The sequence below is a fragment of the Mustela putorius genome, unplaced genomic scaffold, assembly GCF_011764305.1.
Source record: "Mustela putorius furo isolate JIRA1106 unplaced genomic scaffold, ASM1176430v1.1 tig00003909_pilon_pilon_pilon, whole genome shotgun sequence".
Taxonomy (NCBI): Eukaryota; Metazoa; Chordata; class Mammalia; order Carnivora; family Mustelidae; genus Mustela; species Mustela putorius.
Genome location: NW_025422057.1, coordinates 9,767,651 through 9,792,470, shown reverse-complemented (window position 1 = coordinate 9,792,470; position 24,820 = coordinate 9,767,651). Strand labels below are relative to the sequence as shown.

The 24,820-nt window shown below is 48.3% G+C and overlaps 1 protein-coding gene across 16 annotated transcripts in view; it reads right to left on the bottom strand.

The window, feature by feature from the left end:
• The window catches only part of FGFR2 (fibroblast growth factor receptor 2), a 103,212-nt gene that overhangs the window by 39,580 nt on the left and 38,812 nt on the right, over positions 1-24,820 (bottom strand). For all 16 annotated transcript variants that reach the window (XM_004751806.3, XM_004751805.3, XM_004751807.3 and 13 more), the window contains 2 exons: positions 24,503-24,672; positions 13,311-13,434 (listed from right to left, as the gene is read on the bottom strand). In XM_004751806.3, the coding sequence (XP_004751863.1) occupies positions 13,311-13,434; positions 24,503-24,672 (294 nt within the window). The remainder of the gene's footprint in view (positions 1-13,310; positions 13,435-24,502; positions 24,673-24,820) is intronic.

The window sequence follows — 24,820 nt, the reverse complement described above, 5'->3', positions numbered from 1 at the left end:
AACTGAATTTCAAACCAAGTTCTCCTTCTTAAACATACTTGTTTCCAATAAATCGTTTCACAAGCAAACACTGTGCTTGTAATACCAAATAACGATGTCCTGGGAACAATGAGTGCTTTCATAAGGCCGGCATCTCTGGCCTGCGCCAGCCTTCAGCAGGGAATGCAGTCCCTGGGACAGCACTGGCAGGGCCCACGCAGAGCCGCAGCCTTGTTCACTTGTGGTCAGCGCGCTGCCTTGTTCCACTTATTAAGTTATTCCATCGCTATCCGGACTATTTCCACCGGGGGGGGGGGGGTCCTTGCAATGGTTTAATGTTATTGCGTTTGCAAATTACAGGGCACCCAAAGTTGCCGCTTGCAGTCCTGAATGTATCCTTTCACATTTTCTCACCTTCTACAAAATAACCTCTCAAGCAGCCCGGCTTCCCTCCGCCCTTTCTCACTTTTGGTACAGAAACTGCAAGTCGGGATCGCTCTGTAATCGAAACCTTACACCGTCTTCCAAAACTTATTACAGCTGCCTTCGGTATAAAATGAAACCTTAGAGAATGTTATTTAAAATGTTTTTAAAAAGTCAGTAGGCCTCATGTTTCGTTTCTCCACATCAGGCTTTGATTTCCTTTGCAACCTTATTCTCTGCCCTTAAACAAGTCTGAGACCAGGCCCCAAACATCTTGGAAGAGGTCCCAGGATGCCAGGATCTGCAGAGGGCTGTGCCTCTTCTCAAAACCTTCAGCGATCACTCTTTTCTGGTGTCTGTTAGACCCGAAAGAGCAGTGATCAGCAGCAAGGGGATGACAGAAGTTCCAGCTTCTGAAACACGGCGGGGGGGGGGGGGGAGAGCAGGGTGCGGGCAGTAGCTCCTGCAGAGAGGGGACTTCCATGGCCAGCGCCCCGGAACAGGGCAGTGATGGTGGGCACAAAAACCATCCCCCCACAAAGGTTAACATGCTCTCCCCAGAACCTCACAAGGCCCCGGGCACAGCAAACCCCTCAGGTTTCCAACGCCTGGGGCAACAGGCTGATACGAAAAGAAGAAGTCAATGAATTCTCTCTGGGTTGCACACTAACACTCAGAGCTGGTCCATCTCTCTATGGGATAACAAAAAATGACAGCCTCTACCAGGAAGGTTTGACGGTTTTAGGCAAGGTTCTCTTACTGCGTGTTTAACTCTCAGATCTTACAGAAAACAGACTTTTCTCTTTCCAGGGGCAGTGACATAAATAGAAGGAAAAACAGAAAGGCTGATGAGCAGCTCAACCCCTGCGTCCTTCCTGGGATTTTTAAAAGATACATCCTGAGTGCAGCGGGTGGCACGTGGACAGGGTGCGGACCCGAACCCGGTCGTGCACCTTTAAAGGAGCGGCTCTTGGGCCCCTGTGCGAATTCCAGCTTGAGACAGAAGGGAACGAAGCCCAGGGTGTGCGGCTGCTGCCGGTGGGGCAGTTGGCTGCCCGGCTGGAATGAGGCTCCGCCAAACCGATGCGTAGTAAACACAGACTGAAGTGCTTTAAAAAATACGTTCTCTCCCCCGTGGGTTCACTCGCTCTCACTCCCTTTGGTCAGGAGCTCCAAGCCAGTCCATGCTCCCCAAGTGGAAGGCCCAGCTGCTCCGAGTCTGAATTTCGAGACTGACCCTCTCGGGTCCTGCTCTGACACTGGGGGCCACAACCAGAAAAAGCAGGCGGAAAACAGCCTGCTTCGTTCCAAGAGGTAATTATTGAGAAAGAGAAAATACCTGAGTGACAAAGAATAAATCTTTGTTAATTGACCACTGAAACTTTATAACATGCCAGTCCTCCTCTGGACATAATAATATGCTTGGCTCATAAGAGATCTACAACTTCAGCTCTGACATAGCAAAGGCCATAAAAAATGTCCACAGAGCAGACAGGCCTCATGCCTACAGGCTCAGTAAACACGCATCCCGGGGATCAGAAGGAGACCAGGTTCTTAAATTACACCTATAAATTAATCAAGCCCAGAGTTGCAGGTTTCCCAGCACACACTAGTCTCCTGAGTATTTCTCCCCCAAAAGTTCAGCAGCGCTTGTCACAAAGAACCATTTCAAATCTGTTCTCTGGGCAGCAAAACACCCAGAGACTCGAATCACGCCAAGTGGCCAGTATTGATCTGGAAACAGCAGGTCTCCTGCTCTGGGGCACCCATTCACGTAAGGAGCATAGAGAACCTTGCCTGCTCTGTCCTTAAATTGAAATCAAAATTTAATTACCCTTCCTCTAAAATGGTAGTTTCTTAGCAACTCCAAGGTGCTGAATAGGGAAAGAACGTTCTACGCGATTTGGAGGACAAGTGAAAACAATGGAGAATTCTTTCTCTAAAGCCTAACCTCGAATGATTTTCTAAAGAGCAGGTAGTAGTTGCTTTTGCTGCATAAAAGAACGCACTAACCCAGTTAGCAAGAGGCGATCAAAGCCCTCTGAAGTCCGAGGAGCCCAATAACCTGCCAGAGACCTCGCGCTAATTACAATTAGTAGAACGAGTTCATTGCCTTGTCAAGCCTCTACCTGACACACTCCACACACACGAGAGAGATCGAGTTGGGCTCTGAGTTTTGTTTTCCCTATGTTTTCTCCAGCCTCTAGGGATGGGCACAAAAGAAGGTCAGAACTAAAAAGGGTTCGTAGGACTGATCTCTTTTATTAAGAGTCTGAGTACCAAGACCGGGCATTCCGACTTGTCATCTTCTAGAAGAGACGGAGTGGCCTGGGGTATTGAGCACCTGGAATAAATTTAAAAAAAGGAAAAATGCCTTTTTGTAGAAGGTCACTGGTGTGTTGCTCTGCCTCTCTGTCCCGAGCTAAGCTGAGCCTCATTGTCCCCCTGCCTGAACATCTGATCCTGAAAGCCTTGCAGAACTGGGCAGGGTGGGGGTCCAGCTTCCTCTAAAACATACACAATTTTCCTACAGAGAGAGCAAAAATGTCTGCAGACCAGGCCTGTCTGGGGAGAGCCACAGTGTCTTCCCTCCAGCGTCAAAGACCCTCAGTGGACTTAGGGAGGCTGCACCATGTGAAATGCTAGAAGCAAAACACCACTAATTCCTTTGTGCTTGCTCGATGAGGTGGAGAACGAGGCGAAGTGCTGGCCGTGGTCAGGTGGCCTGGGAAGACCAAAACAGGTGGAGGCAAAGTGCCTTCCCTAATTAATGTCATCGACTGTATTATGTGGCTGGGGGCTGAGTGGCTTCTACCAGCTGGGTGTCAATTTAGGTCTTCTTGGGCAAATTACCAGAGCAGAGCTGTGTGTTATTCACACCCCCAAATGTTTACGATAACCTGAGCTCTGTGCCTTTAAAAGTTAAACCAGAACTGAAGACTCTTAGGTGACCACGAAGTTACGTCCAAGAGAGGGTCAAAAAGGCCTGTCCTCTGGTTAAAGAGAGACGTGGCTTCGGGACGAAGCAAAGTTCTGGGCATAGATGGTGGTGATCGTTGCAGAACCGTGTAAATGTCTATTTCATGCCACTAAACTGCACATTCGAAATTGACCAAAATGGGACATTCTGTTATACATGCTTTGCCACCTTTTTTTTTTTTTTTTTTTTTAAAGGAGACATGGCAAAGGTGACTCTATCTCAGAGCGAACAAGATCTATTTCTAGGGTCACGGAAAACCTGCCTTCTCAATTAGTTAAGTGTATTTACCTTGCCCAGTTTACTGAGAGCTTTTCTCTGTTCTGACACAAAGACTCCGCACAGGGGCCCTCCCTGTCTTGTGCTTGGTTTTCACGCTGATGTAAAACTCAGACGTCAGTCTCCACGCGCTCGCTCCAGTGGTGCTGGGGTAAACACAGCTGAGAGCGGTCACGCTGGGAGCCACGTCCCAGAGCCTCAGCACCCCGCTACTTGCCACAGGGGGTGCGACATCTCTCAGGAATGTAAGATTATCAGCTGGTGTCTGCATAGCTGGGTTCCCTCCATGGGAAGAACATGCTGGAGATGTTTTTCCAAAGTCCCAGAATGAAACATACCTTCCTGCTGAACTCCAGATCAGAATGACTTCTCTCAAATGACCTGCAGAGAAGCTAAAAATCACATCACTGGGGAGTCCCCAGAGACGGCAGTACTCAAAACGGACCTCTTTAGGTTGGAGATGTTTCACTGACATCAGTGAGCCCTGCTCTAGAAATCCAGCCCAGAAAAAGAGTCGCCCAGGCAGCCAACTACAGTGTGCACAAAGCTTGCCTCTTTTGAAACTGCCTAAACACCCACCCAGAGGGAAATGATTAAATAAGCTGAGATCCAGAAGAGCATAGGGGTCACGAATAAGAAGGAAATAGACAACACGTACCGATGTGGGAAGAGGTCTACGAAAATAATGTTCACAGGTTAATCAACTTCCACCATGGAAAGGCCTTCGCCCTAGAGGAAGTCTAGAAAAATCGACCATGCCAAAAATCTTCGATGCTGTATTTTGCTCCTGGGGTGATTCAAGCAGAAGGAAAAGCTTTCAGCCCATCTGAGCAAACAAGAAATGCCTCCCTTTGGTGCAAACAACACGAGAAGTTAAATGATAAAACCTCATTTGTTTTCTTAGAGGCAAACTCAGAACTGAACACAGAACTGCTTCTCGATACCCCTTGCTGTCAGCGTCGCCTACAGAGAAGAGTCCCGAGAGTCACCCAGCTCACAAGAGGCCCCATTTCTCACTGTCTGAGCCGGCTGGGAAGCCTCAAGCCAGCCTGCAGACCAGCGCCACCCTCCCCCCGCAACACCGCCGAACATTCACTGATGGTTTCACACCCAGAGTGGTTTTGTTTCTATTGGCCAAATGCGAAATGCAAAGGACGTCAGCCCCAGTCCTGAGTGCACACTGAACCCAATAAAATGAGGACTTTCTTGGGGTGCCTGGGTGGCTCAGTCAGTTACGTGTCTGCCTTTGGCTCGGGTTATGATCCCAGGGTCCTGGGGTCAAGCCCCGTGTTGGGCACCTTGCTCAGCAGGAGAGTCTGCTTCTCTCACTCCTCCTGCTCATGCTCTCTTTCTCTCTCTTACTCTCTCTCACTCTTTCAAATAAATAAAAGGGACTTTCTTTGTCAAAGAAAGTGCCACAGCCAAATGATCCTTCTAGAATAATATCCAACACCTGTCTTGCGAAATACCACTTTCCAGTTGACGTGACGGGAAACAGGTCCGGCACATAGTCAGATCTGTTAATTTGTATACTCCTTTGTGATGGAAAGGATTCCCAGAGGAATCCTCGTGAGAGAACCCTCTGAGGGGGAGGCTCTGGGAGAAAGAAAGAAAAAGTTGTTCTATCAAGATCCAGAAATCTCCATCCCTATCTATCATCATCTCACTGTGGCAGCTTTGGGGTCTTCTGTGCTGTGATGTGAGAAGTCCGACAGGATCTCTCAGTCAACTGGGTGCTACCCCCATTCTAAGGGCGGCATCACCCACAAAGGCATAAAGGCTCTGGTGAAGGTATCATTTGAAACGGGAAGAAAGCTCACAGCATTTCTGTATTGATGTTTTGATGACAGCTGACCTAATACTTCCCAACCAAGATCTTCTGGTTATAAAGGGGACTGACATCGGGCAACTCTGAAAAGCAGTCGCTTCAGAATTTGCCATGTTAAGAACCACAAACTCCAAATATAAAGTCCCAGGTCAGGGATGCCTGGGTGGCTCAGTAGGTGAAGCGCTTGCCTTTGGTTCAGGCCATGATTCCGTGGTCCTGGGACCAAGGCCCATGTCGGGTTCCCTGCTCGGTGTGGAGTCTGCTTCTCCCTCTCCCTCTGCCCCTCCCCCTCCCCCTGCTCATGTGCACTCTCTCTCTCTCTCTCTTGCTCTCTCAAATAAATAAATAAAAATCTTTAAAAAAGAAAAGAAAGTCATGCATTAAACTGCTTTTCCTCTATTTTTCCAGTTCAGCAAGCACTGACGGAGCCGTTATGAAGTTCTAGCCCATTCCTGGGCACTGCGATTGCCAGCAGTGCACTTAGATCCTCATGCCAAGACCACTCGCCCGCGCTCGGACAGCAGCAGCTTTCTCCCCACCCCCTGCCCCGACCTATCCCACCACCAGGTGTGGGGAAGAGACCGTCTTCGTACAAAAAGCCGCAAGACCGTAACTCATCTTTGACACTTCTACATCCTCTTTGCCCACACCATAGACTCAATGCCAAAGATGAGACAAGAGATCAGGTATTAGCCTAGCCTTCTCCCCAGCCACCTCGGCCAGGACCCCTGCCAGAATCGAAAGCAATCAATAAGGCTTCCTTCCTCAGCTGTGGGGCAGAGGGCAACTGATGGCTTGCAGAGAACACGGCAAGAACGCTGACGCTGCGAAGTCCTAACGTGCCCCATCCACACTGGCCTGTGCCTGCTCCAGCCTCAGGAGCCAGCACACGAGAGACCACCTGCCCACGGACCTGAAGGAGGGTCTTCTGGCTGGTCCTGGTCCTGCAGGAGAGCACCAATTTATGGCTCAGTACCTTTGGGGTGCCGGGGCTACCTACTGACTGGCTTTCACCCCCTGGAATCCCTGTTGTGAAACAGGTATAAAAATCCGCTCTGCAATAACCCAAAGCTCATTTAAACAGTAGCTCAAAGGGAAGTTTTGAAATCTCTGTCCTGGAGGAAAGAGGACAGGCCACTCCTTTACCCAGGGTTGTGCCGAGTGCACGTGGATCAACCTGGCCATCCAAGAAGAGCTGGGGGACCACCTCATTTGAGTAACTAAGCCTCAAGCACATGGTGCTATTATTTAGAAGCACCGACTCCCACCACCTCACCTCTCCCTGCATCCGGACAACGGGACAAGGTCACTGCCCCCCGCTTTACAGACGAGGGACTTGAGGCTCCGAGGTTCCGCGCCTTCCAAGGCCACAGCACTGCCCAAGCTGGAAATGGAACGTGAACCCCCCCACCACGTAATTCCCACACGAACCTCGAGTCGCTTCCAGAAGGCGTGGAGTCCCATGAGGGCGGACACAGTAGATCGGTTGGGAAGAAAATGGGGAAATGGCTCCAGGAGCTACAGCAGAGAGCAGCAGCAGGACTTCGCGTCCTATTCCACCCTGCCCACGCTCCAGGATCCTACGGTAACTACACAAGCCTACTTACGAAGGCACTGGCTGTGACCTATGACCGAGCGTGGCACCCCAACCCGCTGTCAACAAGGGACTTCCTATCTCCCCCCGGGCAGGATTTCACCACCGCAGAGCTGGCACGTGGGACCCTCATCAGGGGAAACACACCGAGTCTTAAACCCAAACCAAGAAAAGGAAAGAATTAGCTGGCAGCAAGAAGATGAAGATGGAAAATCAGAGGAGGCCTGGCCAGGAAGCTTCTAGGTCAAGATGACTCCAGTTTAGACCTGCCAGGGGCTCTGTGAGGCTGAGGCTGGTGGACGCCAGGAAAATGCACAGGACAGCCACTGCTGCACGGGAGAGTCCAGCGTTCAAGGCGTTAAAATCTGTGGACGCACGGTTTCCTGTAGTTCAACGTTACCTACTACAACAGCCACCCCTCATCAGACAGAGAAACAAAAGATTTGTCTAGAAGCCCCAGGAGGATAGACATGAGGACAGAGAGGGCTCTTCCCTGAGGAGAACGATCAGGAACGATCCCAATTTTTGACAGTTTCAGTAAGAAACCAACCAGTTATTTAATGAGGCCACCACTTCTTCATTTACCTAAATAGTACTTTTTTCCAAGTCCCCCTTCTGCTCAGGGACCACACTGGAGGCTTTGTCTTCCCGGGACAGAGGCTACCCCAGGCAGTAAACAATTTACGCAATTTCTCCTTCTCCCACTGGGGATGGGTGCCAGGTGTCAACCCCGCAGCCAGGCTTATCGGTCCGTCAGTGCTGGAATAAAAAAGACGCTTCGTTCCTCCTGAACACACACCGGGGGGGGCAGGGGGTGAGCACCAGGACAGATTCCTTCGTGCTTTCGGGCTCCGACCCATCATGTCCGGAGCCCACTTAGAGGAGATTTATGTCAAGGACTCGTCGACAGCACCCCTGCGCTCTGCCGCTGAGCAAGTCAGGGCTGGTGAGGAGCCTGAGCGACCCCCACCCAGCCAGAGGCATATGTGCCCGCTGACTGGCTCCCAACCACTGAGACCCCGTCTGGCGCCTACACCTCTTGTCCTGGGGGAAGACAAATCTCTAGAAAGTCAGATCGATAGAGGACAAGGCATGGCCGGCCCAGTAAATTCAGAGGTACTCCTTCCAACCTCCCCTGCACCCTGCCCTGCAAATACCCACCACCAGGTGAAAAGCTCAAACCTTATATCATGGTCTCTGGGATTCCCGAATTGGGACACCCAAAGGGAGAAAAAGCTCATAAATCAAAGCCAAAGGGTCTCTGCGAGTGAGGAGGACAAACTAGTCCATTAAACACTTTCTCTCTCTCTCTTTCTCTCCCTCTCTCTCTCTCACTTTGTTGTTTGGAACACAGGGTGGGGGTTTTCAGAGTTTTGCAGCGGTCCCTGCTGCTCCACACCACGGGACACCTAAAACCGAGACCTACATGTGCAGTGCTGGACAGAGCATTAATCGTGGTTTCCAGAACATCCAGATGGAGCCCCGGGCTCTGGAGGTTTTTTAAGTCCTTGGCAAATAAATCCCTTACCAGCCCCCAACACCCAAACCTGATGTTCCTCAACTATCAGTGTGTGAGGGGTGAGGGTGGAGGCCAGCCTCAGGAACCCGAGGCTCGAAAACACGCCACGATCCTCTTCTGTGACTGGGTCGGTCCTGGGACGGCCCTGACAACTGGATTAACCGAAGGGGTAAACCCAGCAGGACGTGAATGGCAGCCCCTGGCCCTTTCCATTGGTCCCATTATGGCATTCAGTTTATTTAATAAAACTTCTGATGGAGTCTAATAAAAGCTATTAAAAATGCCTTCTAGGGGCACCTGGGTAGCTCAGTAGGTCAAGCATTTGCCTTTGGGTCAGGTAATGACCCTGGGGACCTGGGATCGAACCCGGCATCAGGCTCCCCACTCAATCTGCTTCTCCCTCTCCCTCTATTCTCTCTCATGTCCTCCCTCTCTCTCTCAACTAAATATAATCTTTTAAAAATATATATAAAAACAAATAAAATGCCTTCTAACTCTCCAGAGAGTCCAGGTTTGAAGGGAGAAAACCAGCATTTGGGGTGCTGGGTGGCTCAGTGGGTTAAAGCCTCTGCCTTCAGCTCAGGTCATGATCCTGGGGTCCTGGGATCGAGCCCCATATCAGGCTCTTCGCTCAGCAGGGAGCCTGCTTCCTCCTCTCTCTCTGCCTGCCTTTCTGCCTACTTGTGATCTTTGTCTGTCAAATAAATAAATAAAATCTTTAAAAAAAAAAAAAAAAGAAAAGAAAAGAAAACCAGCATTTATTGCTGGCCACCTGATGCCAATTTGGTGTTTTGGGTTTTTGTTTTTGTTTTTTTTAATCTGTTAACCCAAACAGATTCCTCATAACAACTGTAGTGGGTTGAACTGTAGCCCCCCACCACCACCAAAAAAAGGTAAGTCCATGTTCTCACCCTTGGAACCTATGCATGTGACTCTATTTGGAAATGAGGTCGTTCTAATTAAGGATCTTGAGATGAGACCATCCAGTGACACATTTCCCTGTAGGAGACACACAGAGGGAGATCTGAGACACAGAGAGGAAAGCCGTGGGATGTCAGAGGCTGAGACGGAAGTGACATGTCCACAAGCCGAGGACGGCCAGCAGCAGCTGGGGAGAAAAGCGTGAACCAGACGCCCCGTCAGAGTCTGCAGAAGGAACCAACCCCGCTGACACCCTGACTTCAAACATCTGGCTTCTAGAACGGAGACAGAATCAACCTCCGTTGTCTTAACCCATCCCAGTTTGCCCTCACTTGTCACAGCAGCCCTTAGGAGACAGACCCCACCATCATAGGAATGAGCTAAATACCAACATTCCAACTCCCCCAGTGAGGCCAGAAGGGCTCAGGAAAGGCGAAGGGACTTGTGGCCATTCGCTCGGGAAACCCAAGGTCACAGGATGTGTCCCAGGTTGTGGCTTCGTGGTGGCAGAACCATCAGAACCCAGGGCTTTGGCCTCATTTCACCGATGAACAAGGGCCAAGACTCGCCACCTCCCAAAGCCAGCCCTCTGAGGGGAGCCTGGTTTAGGAGAGTCACAATTACTGGGACGTGGAGCTTCGCGCTAATTTTCCCTCGCCAGTAAATGGCTGAAAAGTAATGGTGTCAATTTTAATGAGGATCAAGCGAGGCTCCTAAAAGGGCTGCCGTACACCAGAGCATTTCCCTCGCACACAACAATGGCTGGCTGTTTAATTCCAGAACACAAGAATGTCACTTAAATTACACGGCTTTTACATTAAAGTGCTTATGGGAATGCCTTCCCAAGGAAGAATTTCAATAAAAAGATCTTGCCCATTTTGATGCTTCGCAGTATCTGAACCCCAAACCTATGTATCATAGCAACAAAAATAAACTCTCGAGGAACTTGAGCAAGGACAGGACTTCACTTTCACGGGGGAAGTCTCCGATGTTCTGGGAGATGCAGTTGTAGCTGGGAAGCCTGTTATCACGGGGCAGTGTATTACGCTCGGACTGTGGGCCACCAGAAAATCGGTGTTCAAGCCTGAATCCACTGCTGCCACTTGCTGAGATGTTCAGAACGCCCGCCTGCCAACCCCGTAAGTCTGCATGAGACTCTCGAGCCGACTCAATTCTTATTTTATTAGTGCTTCTCAAAGCAATTACCGGGGTTTTGAGCAAAGATGACAGTATTTCACACCTCCATCTTTCCTGAAAATGTCTTATACTCCACTGACTTTTGGCTTCTATTTATAAAGAAGGTTCAAGGCTTGGAAAATTATCAGGGGCTGAGCTTTAATGGCTATTCCCAACCAGCATTGTGTCATTATTGGCCCACGCCTGGCTGGGCAACCTCCCAAATTTGTGACATAATCAGGCCTTTCTCTGCATTACTCCATACGCTCTATGCTCCCTCTACATTACACCACTGAATCATACGCTCTTTTCAACAAGACTGATTGCCAGGGGATTAACATTAGACAGCACAATTCCATTATTCAGCAGCCCAATTCAAATCCAGCCCTACACGGTAAGAGAGACGGCAGAGGGCTTCACAGAGATGAGCTGCCAGAAAGCTCAAAGGAGAGGTGGGGTGAGGGGCTTTGAATGTTTTACATAACAACTCAACCCAAAATCTGCTAGGAGCTGAGGTGGCCCAGCTGACTCCAGATTCCTGGATGGATCCCCAGCCAATCCCAGCGAGCCACCGTGCAAAGCCAGAATCCCTGGGGACAGCTACATGATTATCTTATTCACACAATCAATTACTTTGTTTCAAAATTAAGTATTGAAGAATTTCTAGCCCCAAATCTTTCTTTCCTTAAATAGAAACGCTCTCATGTCAAATTCAGGTGATGTGAGGCCCAATGTGAACCCATGTTGTGTGCTTAATCAACCTATTTATGGCCCATCAATGCCAAAATAAATGTTCACCATTCTCTTCTCGTGTTTGTGTTACTTCTTTCGGTTTGATCTGTAAAATATCTGTGCGTAGTGATTCCCACTAAGAAACTTTCCCCGATATCCTTGTGAGCAAAGAAACTCAGTCTTTTAGGAATGTCCATGGGATCTACATTATGTAAAAGCTACCAAATTTGGCATTGTTATAACGAAGATAAAGCATCACAAATACTTTTTTCACTGCATTTTAACACATGCTCAGAAATAAATACTACCCCATGCTTTTGAAAACTGATCTTCTTATGGATTTAATTTAAGGCAACTTGATAAAAAATCAAAATGGTTTTGTTCAATTTGCAGTTAGTCTCAAACTTCAATTAACCAAAATCTATGTAATTTGGTTAATCAAGATTTGGAAGGTGTTTGCATGGTTCTTTGGGCAATTCAAATCACTATGGAGCCTCTCTTCAGAGAGTTTATAGCTTCTTGAAGGAGAAGAAATGTCCACACATAAAATAATACTAGGGACACATGCGCAGGAAAAATGGAGGAAAGCCGCTGTTCATAGACATGAAGGGTAGGCATGGTCTGTGGAGTTACACAGGGTCACCTTAAGGCAAAATCCATCGGGGAGAGCCTGGAGTTGAGTCCCTTAGCTGAAGCTGGCAATCCGCAAGAGAAGGGTGAACTGGTTAGCTGACCCTCAGCCAGAACTCAAGGTCAGGCGGTGAGCCTGCGAGTCCAGGTAGACGACAAGACAGAAAAAAGATGGATCGTACAAAGGATCCAAAGATCTTAGGCCACCGTCCCTGCTGCAGAGAGACCCAACCTCGGCATCTCCAATCCTCCCACGGGACAGAGAAACCCTCTTTCCTTATCAGTTACAACACAACCCATCACAACAGGCAAGATGGGAAAAAATCTGAGTTCCAGCACATCAGGCTACTTCATCTTAAGATATTTAATTAAAATGCCCTATCTATCTGAGCACTTAGATATTTAGAAGCCCATATATACAGTTCCCTTTCCACAGAAGGAATCATTTCTAGGAACAAACGCTGAGCCTACAATCTCGAATGACTTTCACTTGGGCGCCTTGACCCTGACCTGCCCCAGCCAGGTAGCAGCTCAGTCATACTGATACCTTTTCCTTTACTCTTTCGCAGGCAATTCAATACACAATACACAATACACAATACACAATACAGTACAATACAATACAATACAATAGCCCTTCTTTTGATTGTGCTTCCTCTCTTTTAAGAGCAAAGGTCTATGGGCTCCTGGGTGGCTCAGTCAGTTAAACATCCGACTCTTGATTTCAGCTCAGGTCACGATCTCATGGTCGCGGGATCGAGCCCCATGTCGGGCTCCACGCTCAGTGTGGAGTCTGCTCAAGATTCTCCCTCTCCCTCTCCCTCTGCCCCTCCCCACCCCCTGCACTTGCTCTTGTTCTCCCTCTAAAACAAATAAAGAAATCTTTAAAAGTTCTCTTAGAGCATATCTGTGCCCCTTCCCTGAACACACTAACATTCTCCAGAATGTTATTTTCATTCTCTATGTTCATCCATTTTCAGCTTCCAGAATGTCAGCACCTTTCACACTATGCGCATTTTCCACAAGATGCGAGGGAACCAAGAGGATCACACAAAATACATAAAGCATGGCTCCTTGGGAAACAGAACACTGTCAACTGACAAAAGAATCCTTCTCTAATGACAGCGTGTGTTGAGGAAGAAGGAAATGGACCAACTCTCCTTAAACCATGGGAAAGAAACAAGACTCACTTTCACGATGTCACAGGAGTCAAGCTGGCGTACAGCCGCCCCTTTGGGAGAAGCAAACTCACCAACAACATCGAGGTGGTACGTGTGATTGATGGAGCCATACTCATTCTCTACCACACAGGTGTAATTTCCTTTGTCGGACGGGACCACACTCTCCATAATAAGGCTCCAGTGCTGGTTTCGCACCTGAAAAGATCAAAGTAAAGGTGCTTATTTAACATGCTTAGCACAGAATACTAGATACTTTGCTTTCTTGATCTAAAAAGCAGTTGGGGGAGACAAGAAAAGTAGAGAAATATCCCCTGAATTTTACATTTCCCTCATACAAAGGATTCAGAATAGAGACAAGCGAAAACAATATTGTCATCAAGGTGAATGTCTCACAAGGGGATACAGACACGTTCAGATATGCAAGTGTGCGGACTGGATCTCTCGCTGTCATGGTTTGACGGTTCCTCCAGGAGCTGCCAAATGGCCAGGGGAGCCTGCCCTTTAGCCTGCGACCCTACCAGTGCCCCAGAGCAGAGAGGCTGAAAGGTTGCTCATCCACTAGGAACCTTCAGGCCCCAGGGCACCCATGGACCACTTAGGGCCAGCTCCAATGAGCACTTACGGTATGCCAGTCACTGATCTGAGCACTCCATCCGGCCTTAGCTAAGGTGAATCTCTCAAGAAGCCCACAAGCTATATTCTGTATTGTTCTGGAACCTTCCAGTTTCTTTTCCCACGGCCCTCAGAGGCTGTCTGGAAGCCTCCAGAAGTTTCAACTGGGAACACAGGTCTGCCCCTCCCATCTCTGGCAGTGGTCGAATAGATGCTACATATTCCTGTGAGACACACTCAGAATTCCAAATATGGGAGCAATGAATCCTCAGGAAACCTAAGCTGCATATCCGTCTGCTCACAGGCTCCTTGAGACTTTTTCAAAGATAAGCAGCACATGTGACAATAAGGTATTGGGACTGCCACCCCCAGTTCTGTCAACACGCAAACAAGCTAGACTCTGACATTCCCACCTTGCTTTTAAAATATTTCCACCGACTCAAACTTTCAAGCAAGCATGACTTTTCCTCACTAAGACCAAAATGCAGATCTTCTCTTGCAGGCGCAAGGCTCTACCCTTTCTCTCCAAATCCAAATCATGCTGTAAAAGTATTTTGGACAAGGCACTCTAAAGACATGGCGAGGAGAAAATAAAAAAAAATAAATTAAAAGCCTGGGCCCTACCGGTCTTAACTATGATTTCGGGAATTTCAATTGACCTTCTGAATGATTCCCTGAGCACTGCAAGTGTTTTCTGCCTTAATCACATAAAAACCGATAATACCAGCCGAGCCTCTGTGAGCACACGAGTGAGTCAAGGAACTAGAGAATAAAGAAACTCATCTCATGAACCCTCCATTATAAAAACGGGAGGGCAGAGCAGCTGTCCACTTCGAAAAGCAGCACCCACAGAGGTAAGAGGTTATCGGAGCCCATTACCCCCAACGTATGTCGTGTCACAGGCTGAGTGTGAGCCGCTGTCACAAACAGCAGTGACCGATGCTAGCTCAAAAATGAGAGCACTGCTCGTCACGCACAGTCCCATGAAGGATCCCGGGGGTAAGGATCCCGGGGGTAAGGGCTGGACTCTTCTTCACCAAGGACGATCAGGGAAGGGAGAGTGAGTTCTGGGCAGACAGGCCCTTTGCTCAGGCTGCTGTCCTCTCACTGCTCCCCTCCACAACCCTGGACTGCTTCCACCTCCTGTCACGGAGCTGATGAGAGAACACTCATTCTCAGTGTCACAGGCAAAGAGTCTGGTGGTAAAATGAACCTGAAGGCATCAGACCCCAGTGGAGAGAGTGTGTCCCCTCCACTGGTAACCAAGACCTCCCTCCTGCTCTTGGCTGGGCTGGAGGCTTCTAGGAGAACCCAAGCAAGAGGGGAGGTCTCCTATCAGGAGGGATAAGCCTTCAGTGCAATGTGTAGAGGGAACACCAAGAAGAAGCGGTTGCTAATTCTCTACTGAAATCCTGGCCCCCCGGGGTGTCACCGTGGAGCCATGTGTTGTAGAGCATGGGCGACTCAGAGACCAACTCCTTCAGATGGGCCCACGCAGAGACCCTCCCTCTCCCCAAGCTCTCGGCGGTATCAGAAATGGGACTTTCCTGGGCTCTGAAGGACTAATCACACAGAGGGTGACTTGGGGATGAAGCCACAGGGCCTAACGTCACCAAGCCACGTAATCCAGCATTCAGCCCTGCTGTAAATATTCAGTTCTTTGAGCCCCTGCTCAAATGTCATGCCCATAAGCCCTTAATCATGACTAGTGCCTGTCTCTGGACCTCGTCCAAACTGTCAATGTCTTTCTTGCGCCTGGATCCAGATTTGGCACATGGTACATTCCAAACGGAGCTGAACCTGAACTGCACAGGGAGGGCATCGTCTGCCTCTGCCCAAGACATTAAATCTTGGCATGGGCAGCCCGGCATACCACTGCCGTGTTTAACCCCGGGGCATATGGTCAGACCCGGGCTCTCATCGGGGCAATGGCATTCCACGTAAAACCCCTCGTCGACAGCGTGTGCTCCCCGAAATGTTTCCTTCCTAGAGATGCACTACAAATATTAATAAGTTAACATTTATAAAATGCTTTCACAATGAGAAACCCACTTACCAAACAAGGTGCTTCTGCCCTTCCCGAGACCTTGGTACTCAGTCAATACTGCCCCATGCCGTGCTGTTAATATTTATTTTCTTACACCACTGCTCCAGTATTTGATTCCTTGACATACCACCAATCCCAAATTTTATGAGCTGTGGCACTTTCCAAACGGACGCCCTTAGAAGCTGCCAACAGTGGGAACGTTTGACACTCTCCTAGGGGATATCCTACCATTAATTAGTGGTTGCTTAATGACAAGCTAAGAGAGTGACTCTATCAAGATGACGGGGCAAAGACACAAAGACTTTTGTGTTTCTTTTCTAAGCACTCCTCTACCATACCCCGATTCAGGGTCAACCTAAAGACACTGCCCTTCCCACAAAAATGTCAGATGTCCTCTTTGTGGGTTGTTTTTTTTTTTTATATTCCTCATCTTTTTCGCGCTATCATTCTTCTGCCAGTTAGAGCGAATGCACATCTTTGCTTTCACAGAAGAGGGAATGTAAATACCCAATAAACATATGAAAAGATACTTAACCTCATTAACAATCAGGGAAATGCAAATTAAAACAATAATGAGACCCTGTTATTCACCTGCTGATTAACAAAAATTAGGAAGAGCCACGTCACTGAGTACTTAGCGAGGGTGGAGGGCAAGAGAGGCTCAAACTGAGAACAGGAACATAGAGAGAAGCCTTTCTGTACAATAATTTGGCAGGGCCTATTAAAATCAGCAATCCATTTTTTTTTTTTTTTTACCCAGTTAATTCCACCGCTAGCAATGAGACCTACACAGAAAACAGCAGGATGACTTCAAGGCACATGAACAAGAAAGACTGAGGTTTCCAGCACCGTTTGTAACGGCAAAAATCAATCCACTGGGGATAAAATCATTACTAAAATATACTTTGTCCTATATGAACTAACAGATGGTTAATTCATTCCAACAAAATAACACACAGCCATTAAAAAGAAAGAGGTATTCTTACGTTCAGACCTGGTAAGATACTATGAATAGTTACTGATAAATGGGGGGGGGGGAGTAGGTGAGATAAAAATATTTATATTCAGGATTCCGTTGTACAGAAATACAAACGCGCGCACGCGCACACACACACACACACACAGCCCTGCAGGTGCCTATGGCATCACCCTGAATCTGTAAGCACGACTGTATAAACATAACTAAAATCAGAACAAAACTGTACTAAATTGTTAGCAGTCCACTATATATAATTAGGTACTGGGGTTATGCATGTTGCTGACTTTTTTCTCATTTTCACTTTTCAAATTTAACCCGAAATCACAGACATGGCACCCAAAAACTGAAGTAAAACCTACTCCCCCTGCCTCCCCCTTCAGCGGGAGCGGCTCTGTGGCAAAACCACGGGGACTGTAAGCCTCTGGCAGACTGAGCGACAGGGCCGGGGAGAACAGAAATCCTGCACCAGCAGACACACGCATCACCCTTTCTCCTCATTCCTGCCTGTGGCCAAATCTTTGCGGAATTCATCATGATTTTTTCATCTGCCAAGGAACAGAATTAGAGAGCACGAGGCTTCAAAACTATGTTCACTGAAGACTTGTAAAAATAACATTTCAATACTGAAACAAAGCAGGTTGAAGTTAATGGCCTGGACTCTTTTACTCTTACTACAAAAAAGGTGGATTCCACAAACATTCCACACCCCTGGTCACAAAGACCAAAGGTGGCCCAGACAGGTTTTCTCAGAATTCCTCTGCTACCTTAGTCTTCCGAGAGGCATGTGGAAACCCTCAGCTATCTTCAGGTGACAACTGGGAATGCAGATTTCGTTTGTTAGGATACCAGAACACCCAGGGGAAAGGTGAAAGGCCAAAGACCCAGGCTGTCACCTGGATGTTTGGTTTCCACATTGCAGAAAGAAAAAAAAAAAAAAATTCTGGACATTTCCAAACACCTAGGTGTTCGATAACAAGCAGAATAAACATCCAGAAGCTGGATGGAAAGTTTTGCTCGATGCCAAGGCAATGAATACTGTGTCCGTGTGATGGCAAATACCCCAGCACTTCCTTCCACCCGTGTCAGGCCTAGTTTATGGACAAAGGCAGCAACCCCATCGAACCCTGGCCTTCATAAAGGCAGCCCGTGACCTACAACACGCCATAACCCAGCTGCCACTGGGACACACAGAGCCTTACAATCCCATTCCAGACCCCACTTTCCAGCAGGTTCCTGGGGTCTCTAAGCCAGACCCCTGGAGGTGTGCACAAAGAGAGCGCACCCTTGTCGAGGGCTGTGGCACTCACTGCTGCTTATCACCACACAGATGTGGAGGCAAATGCCTGATTAATGCTTAAACTCCTGAAGTTTGCTTTGCAGGAGGTGTCCAGAGAACAGGGCGAGGCGAGCTCTGATCCCATCTAGCGCACAACTACAACTCTTTCCTCCACTCCGTGAATGATGCGTGGATCTCCCAGAGCAGGGAGGAGAGGGTTACAACATGGAAAGCCGTCCTCAGATGCCCGAAGGGGCTCAGAAAGGTGCTCTGGGGGCAGACTGCCAGCAGGATCACTGCCTTCTGAATTTCACTCTTTTTTAAAAATCTCATGACCTTCCGCAAAAAGCCGAATGAAGAACCATCAGATGACCCAGCAATCGCACTGCCAGGTATATGCCCTAAGGAGCCGCAAGCAAGGACTTAAATACTTGCTCATGCATGTTCAAAGCTGTTTCATGCACAAGAGCCAAAAGGTGGAAACATCCCAAGGGCCCATCGACAGATGAGCAGCTACACAAAATGGGCCCAATCCACATAATGGAATAGTATCCAGCCCTAAAAAGCCATAAAGGTCTGATTCTTGCTACAGCACACCTGCACCCAGGAAGAAGGACAATTATCCTGTGATTCCACTTACACGAAATGCCTGCAACAGGCAAATTCAGAAATAGAAAGACTGGAGGTTACCAGGGCGTGGGAGGAGGGGGAAGAGGACAGGAAAATTATTGCTTAACAGATACACAGTGAGGAAAAATAAATGACATATGTTATATTCTGTATATTTTACCACAATTTGAAAAATCCCACACTGGTCATGGATCATACGGCCAACTTTGTTCTCAACAGTATACCCTGGGCCGACTGATACTTACCTCTTCCTGGGATGCCTCTACTACCTCCATGTTTCCAAGTCATCACAGTGTTTTTTATAAAGACATGGAACCCCCTTTGAAGAAAGCCGTTTAGGAAGAGCACGAACCTTGGACGAAAACTACCTAGGTTCAAATACGGCAGCTTCGCCAAGAGCCCCATGACAAGTGTCATCTGTAAAGGGGGCAAAATAACAGCGTCCCCCTCTTCAGGTGGTGCAGGGGACTCGGCGTCATGGCGGGCGGGAGGTGCCCAGCGCAGTCACGACACAGGTTGGCTGACCTACACCTGCTTCCTCATCCCAGATGGCCCGATCTGGGCTGAACGCTGCAATGCCTGGGCTGAGAAAGAGCTCAACCAAATATAAATATAAACATAAGGACATTAGTCGTGATTTTTCCCAAGAAACGTACTTTGGGATTAGGCATAACATTTTAATCAAACATCGCTAACAGGACAGCTAAGCAACCTGGAAAGTGAACCTACCCAGCAAAACCACCAGTTTAGTCGGTATTATGAGAAAACAGATTTTTCCTCAGGTTTTCTTGGACCTGAAACATACAAGGAAACGGACAGTCCAGATCCGGGGACACTTCACCCTGCCTGGGGTCCGCGGGCGTTCTCACCCTCAGGAGGCCTGAAGCCACGCCCTCTTGTGCCAGTCCCAGGCCCAGATTGAGGGAGGGCTGGATCCTGTGATCTCTCTTGGTTCTTAGGCAGTTATTAAGTGGCATGAAAGGCAGTTTTTAAGAATACTCTTCCCCTCTATGCCTGAGTCATTACCTAGGAATGAGTCAGGAACTGAGGTGGTCTACTAATTACCTCAATCTTCTTGCTTTTCTGCATTAAATTGTAATTACTGTTCAGAGCCCTTTGAAATATCTAGCCTTATAGGTAACCTCGTTCTAAAAAAAAAAAAAAAAAAATCTGTGCTATTGTTTTTGGAAGGAATCAGATGTTCAAGACTATACACCCAAACTCCATTTTAAGGACAGATGACCTAAAAGAAGAGTTTCAACAACTTGCCCGCAGGCAAGACTGATGAAAAACCCCAGGCGTGAGGACAATTAGGGAGATGCAGTTACGCTTCAAGTCAACCTTTATCACCATAAATAATAACATCCACCCAGCCTGTGCCCACATACTAAGAAAAACAGTAACATGACTCTTAAATCACCTAAGGAAGGCTCAGCATGAGTTCTTTGGTAAGTAAGACCGACCCACAGAATACCGAAGGGCTTTGTTGGTCATTTTAATTAAAATGAGCTTTCTGTCCCATTTCATAAGTCTCTTTGATTTTGTTTTGGGTTTTTTTCCTTCTCCCTTCACTGGCCACCATTTCAAAACAAGCTAGAACACAGTGGACAAGGGCCAAAATGCCTGATCCATAAACAGGTAGAAAGAGCTAAACCGACAGCTGAGCGAGGCAGACAGAGCAACCATGGTTTATGGAATGAGATTTATGAAGGGGGAAAAAAAAAAAAAATCACAGAAATAACAGACATTTGTTTGCGGAAACTTTCAAGTCTTGCTTTCTGGAAAAATACATCTTGGAAAACTTGACACTTTGCATCTTCGTTAAATAAAGTAGCAAAGGGATGGGAGTCGGAGAGGGACATTTGGACATCAGGCTATCCACGCGGATCTCTGCTTTGGGGGTGGAGGGTTCCCTCATGCCAAATGTTGAAGAATTCTTTTAAAAGTCTCTGCAGGTAAGAAAGAAAACCCATCCGTAGCAACCATGCTCCTGACTCTGCCCTTTTCAGGGCCCTGAGAAGGCCTGCACCAGCCAGAGTGCTTGGACTCGTGGTAGACGTGGGGCTGTCGGAATCTGTGACCCCCCCCCCCAGGACTTCATGACCTGGGGCCTGGGGTGAGCCTCACACATAATTAGCAAGGCTTATGCTGTAGGTAACTATGTCTTCCCAGGAGATGAGAGATCTCTTTTCCTTTCAAGTCCCAGAAGCCCCTGGGGCTGGCTGGAAGGAATTCCTGAGCTAAAACGGTCTCCCCCAAATCAATGTCCAGCACCACAACTGCTGTGAAAACTCCTTACTAAATCCAGGTAGACCACCTTCGTTTTTGACAGAGTGACACCCCTGCCATACCCCAGGATACCCAGGCACGGCCACAGACTCTTCTCCGGAGAGAGTCCCAACAGGACCAGAAACACGCACTCATCACCATCAGCTAGCAAACCACGTCCCAAAGGTACAATACTCTCCCTTCTTTGCCCTTTTTTTTATAACAAAATTCACTTTATCTTTTTTTCAGATCCTCTTTTTTCATTAATCTCTACACTCAGTATGAGACTAGAACTCACACCCCCAAGATCAAGAGTTACACGCCGTGCCGACACGCCCAGCCAGGCACGCCTATAGCAAAATATACTTCATATTTTCGTTCCCCTGCACTCAAATTCCCATTCTCTTTCACTCCAGAAATGGTTCCAGCTCAAAACAACAAAAATCCTTTGGTCATCTGTGCCTCCGCGCGCACAGGCAAAAGAAAGGTCCCCTACGCAAGGTCCCCCACTTTGCTTTTGGAACCGGGGCGCTCTCCAGTTAGCAGAATGCGGCCCTCGGTAATTTACACTGAACTGCACCTGCTGAAAATCAAGCAGCATTTCCTCATCAGGCGCCCTTAGTCTTTAAGCGCATTTATAATCACTAATTCAGATTTGCAAAAAGCTCCTTACTAATGATGTTGGTCCTATTTATTTTAAGACCAGGAGTTTCTGGAGGCTCATCAATTCTTTCTACTTTTTTCCAAGGCTGACTTAAGTGAGGAAACTTGTTAACGGCCAGGATTCTGACCACCGCTCTGACACTCCGGTTGTATTGAAATGAAATCATCGGAAAGACATCGATTATGTTCCCGAGAAGCATCTGGTGGTTAGAACCATCCCTAGGGCCACAACTGGAGTGGTTTTAAGTCCTCCTTTCCAAGCAGCAACCACCTGTAAATCTCGGGTCTTACCGTCTTTTACAAAGAAAGCCAGCCGACCTCCTTAACCTGGGGTAAGCACCAATCTCAGAGCAAAGAGACAAAGCAGCCTCCTGCCTCCTGCTCCCACCAACAAGGAGTCGTGGAAGAAGGGCCACGTGTGTCTCTTTCCACAGCGTCCGAGGCACCCACCTGGCAGCAAACGTACCTCACACCTGTCACACACGCCAACTGCCCCATGTCTGCGCTTAGAAATTTACTCCTGGCTTTCCCCGTTGCCCTCTGGGTTTTGGCTTCTGAATGTTTTTAAATGGTAGAACAGAAGTCAGCCATTTTTTTTTAATTTATTTATTTGACAGACAGAGATCACAAGTAGGCAGAGACACAGGCAGAGAGGAGGAAGCAGGCTCCCTGCCGAGCAGAGAGCCCGATGTGGGGCTCGATCCCAGGACCCCGAGATCATGACCCGAGCCGAAGGCAGAGGTAGGCGCCCCAAGTCAGCCATTTTAGAAGAAGAAAACAACCCTTTTAAAGATGAGAACCGGGGGCGTCTGGGTGGCTCAGTGGGTTAAAGCCTCTGCCTTCGGCCCAGGTCGTGATCCCAGAGTCCTGGGATCGAGCCCCACATCAGGCTCTCTACTTAGTGGGGAGCCTGCTTCCTCTTTTCTCTGCCTGCCTGTCTGCCTACTTGTGATCTCTGTCTGTCAAATAAATAAATAAAATCTTTAAAAAATAATAATAATAATAATAAAGATGAGAACTGGGTAGAGTATTTCAGAAAAGGGCTCTAGGGTACGTTTTGGTGGAGAGGAGGCCCCTGAACCACAGCAGCGCTGAGGTGAGGGCTCACATGCCCTCTCACGTGTCATCAGTGCTGTGGACACATCTATAGCAGGAAAGTCCATCCACCAAGAAATCCTCTTTGACCTGGTTCTTTGGAACCCGGGGTCCGCGCGAGAGCGCCCCCCTGCAGGCTGCTCAGCCGGCTCCGGCTGATCCCAGGTCTCCCGATGTCCGTGACCTTGGGGAATTCATCTCCTCCCTAATGATCTGCTGAATAACAGAAAACAGCCAAAGTGCTTGGAGGTCACTTCCATTAGGTTACCAAAGGCTGGGACTCCTGCCTTCTTTAAGTGCTACCTCTTCTGGTCTCCCCTCCCGGAGGGGTGACAGCTACCACATAAAGAGGCCCATGGGACAAGCAACTGAGGATAGCCTCCAGCCCACAGCCAGCGAGGAACTGAAGCCCTCAGCCCAACAGCCTACAAAGAAGTGAGTCCGACAACCACGGGCATGAGACCGGGAGCAGGTCCTTCCCCCCAACCGACCCCACAAATGAGACTCCAGACAAAACTGAAATCTTAGTACTATGAGAGACATCCCCGTGGAAGGCCCAACTAAGCCACACCTGGAAACTGTGAGATAATATGTTGTTTAAAGCGACTGTGCCTTGGGGGAATTTGTTACACAGTAATAGGTAACTAATACACCGACTCATGTTTTCCATACGCATCAAAGAATGTCACAGTCAAATTTCTTATGCCTTCCTCACATGCTACGTTCCTCAAGGCCTCCCTTTCCAGGGTAAATGATGTAGAGACTCCATTTCTCTTCCTGAGACATCCTTCCTTCAAACTCAGCCCAGGATCCCTTCCTGACCTCTGATATCCGTCGCCTCCAGAAGAGCCAACACCCTCTCTCCCCGCACACCCACAGGACAACATGCTCTTCTGACTTCGGCCTACTCAGATCACGGCTTTCTGGTCTACCTTCCCTACCGCACGAGGAACCCCTGTGAGGTGAGCTGGGGTTGTGCTCTGCCCAGCACCTCAGATGGGCCTGCCCCCAAGGATGTCATCCCCATCACTGACTGGATGAACAAGAGCTTGAACAGGCATTTCCAAGCCTCTTTAGGAAGGTGGCTGTCAAGGTTCACCTCCCCCGGTGTGAGGAGACTACAGCTTCTGTGATGGGCTCTCCAGAGCCTGGCAGACAGAGGAAAGAGATCCTGTCACCACGGAAGCATCCTGTCCGCATACGCACTATTTCATACCCAGGGTCTAGGCCAAGTCCATCCATACTCACACATCCCATTCAAACGGGGCAAGTATACTCACGCTTCTCCGATTCTGCTTCACCTTCAGTTTTACGGACCCAACTTCCTACTCTTCCATTATTAAACTCTTCTCGCATAAAGAACAATGCAAACGGGACTATGCTTTTAAAAGTACACTCGAGTCCAGGAAAACGGTTTTAAAATATCCACCGTGAGGGGCACCTGGGTGGCTCAGTCAGTTAAGCATCTGCCTTCGGCTCAGGTCATGATCTACATGGGTCCTGGGATCGAGCCCCGCACTGGGCTCCCTGTTCGGCGGGGAGCCTGCTTCTCCCTCTCCCACTCCCCCTGTTTGGGTTCCCTCTCCCGCGGTCTCTCTCTCTGTGTCAAATAAATAAATAAAATCTTTAAAAAAAAAAAGAAAGAGATAGAGATTCATAAAAACTTAAGAAACAGAGCATTTTGAAATTCTACCTTATAGCCTCCGATGCGATGTTCCTGCTTAAACTCCTTTCCGTTCTTCAGCCAGCGCATCGCTGGTGTTGGATTCCCCCCAGCCGGACAGCGGAACTTGACGGTATTGGCCGCAGGGACAGCATGAAGTCGCTTTTCCATCTTTTCTGTGTTGGTCCAGTACGGAGCTCCTGGGGTGGAAAACAAGATTACGATGTACAGAGAAGGAGAGCTTCATTTCCATAACAGGGAAGATAATGTTACTTTGTATGTGAGTGAGCTGACATGCTCAAAAATCTCCTGGTAATATTTACATTAGGAAAAAAATTTTCTGAAGTC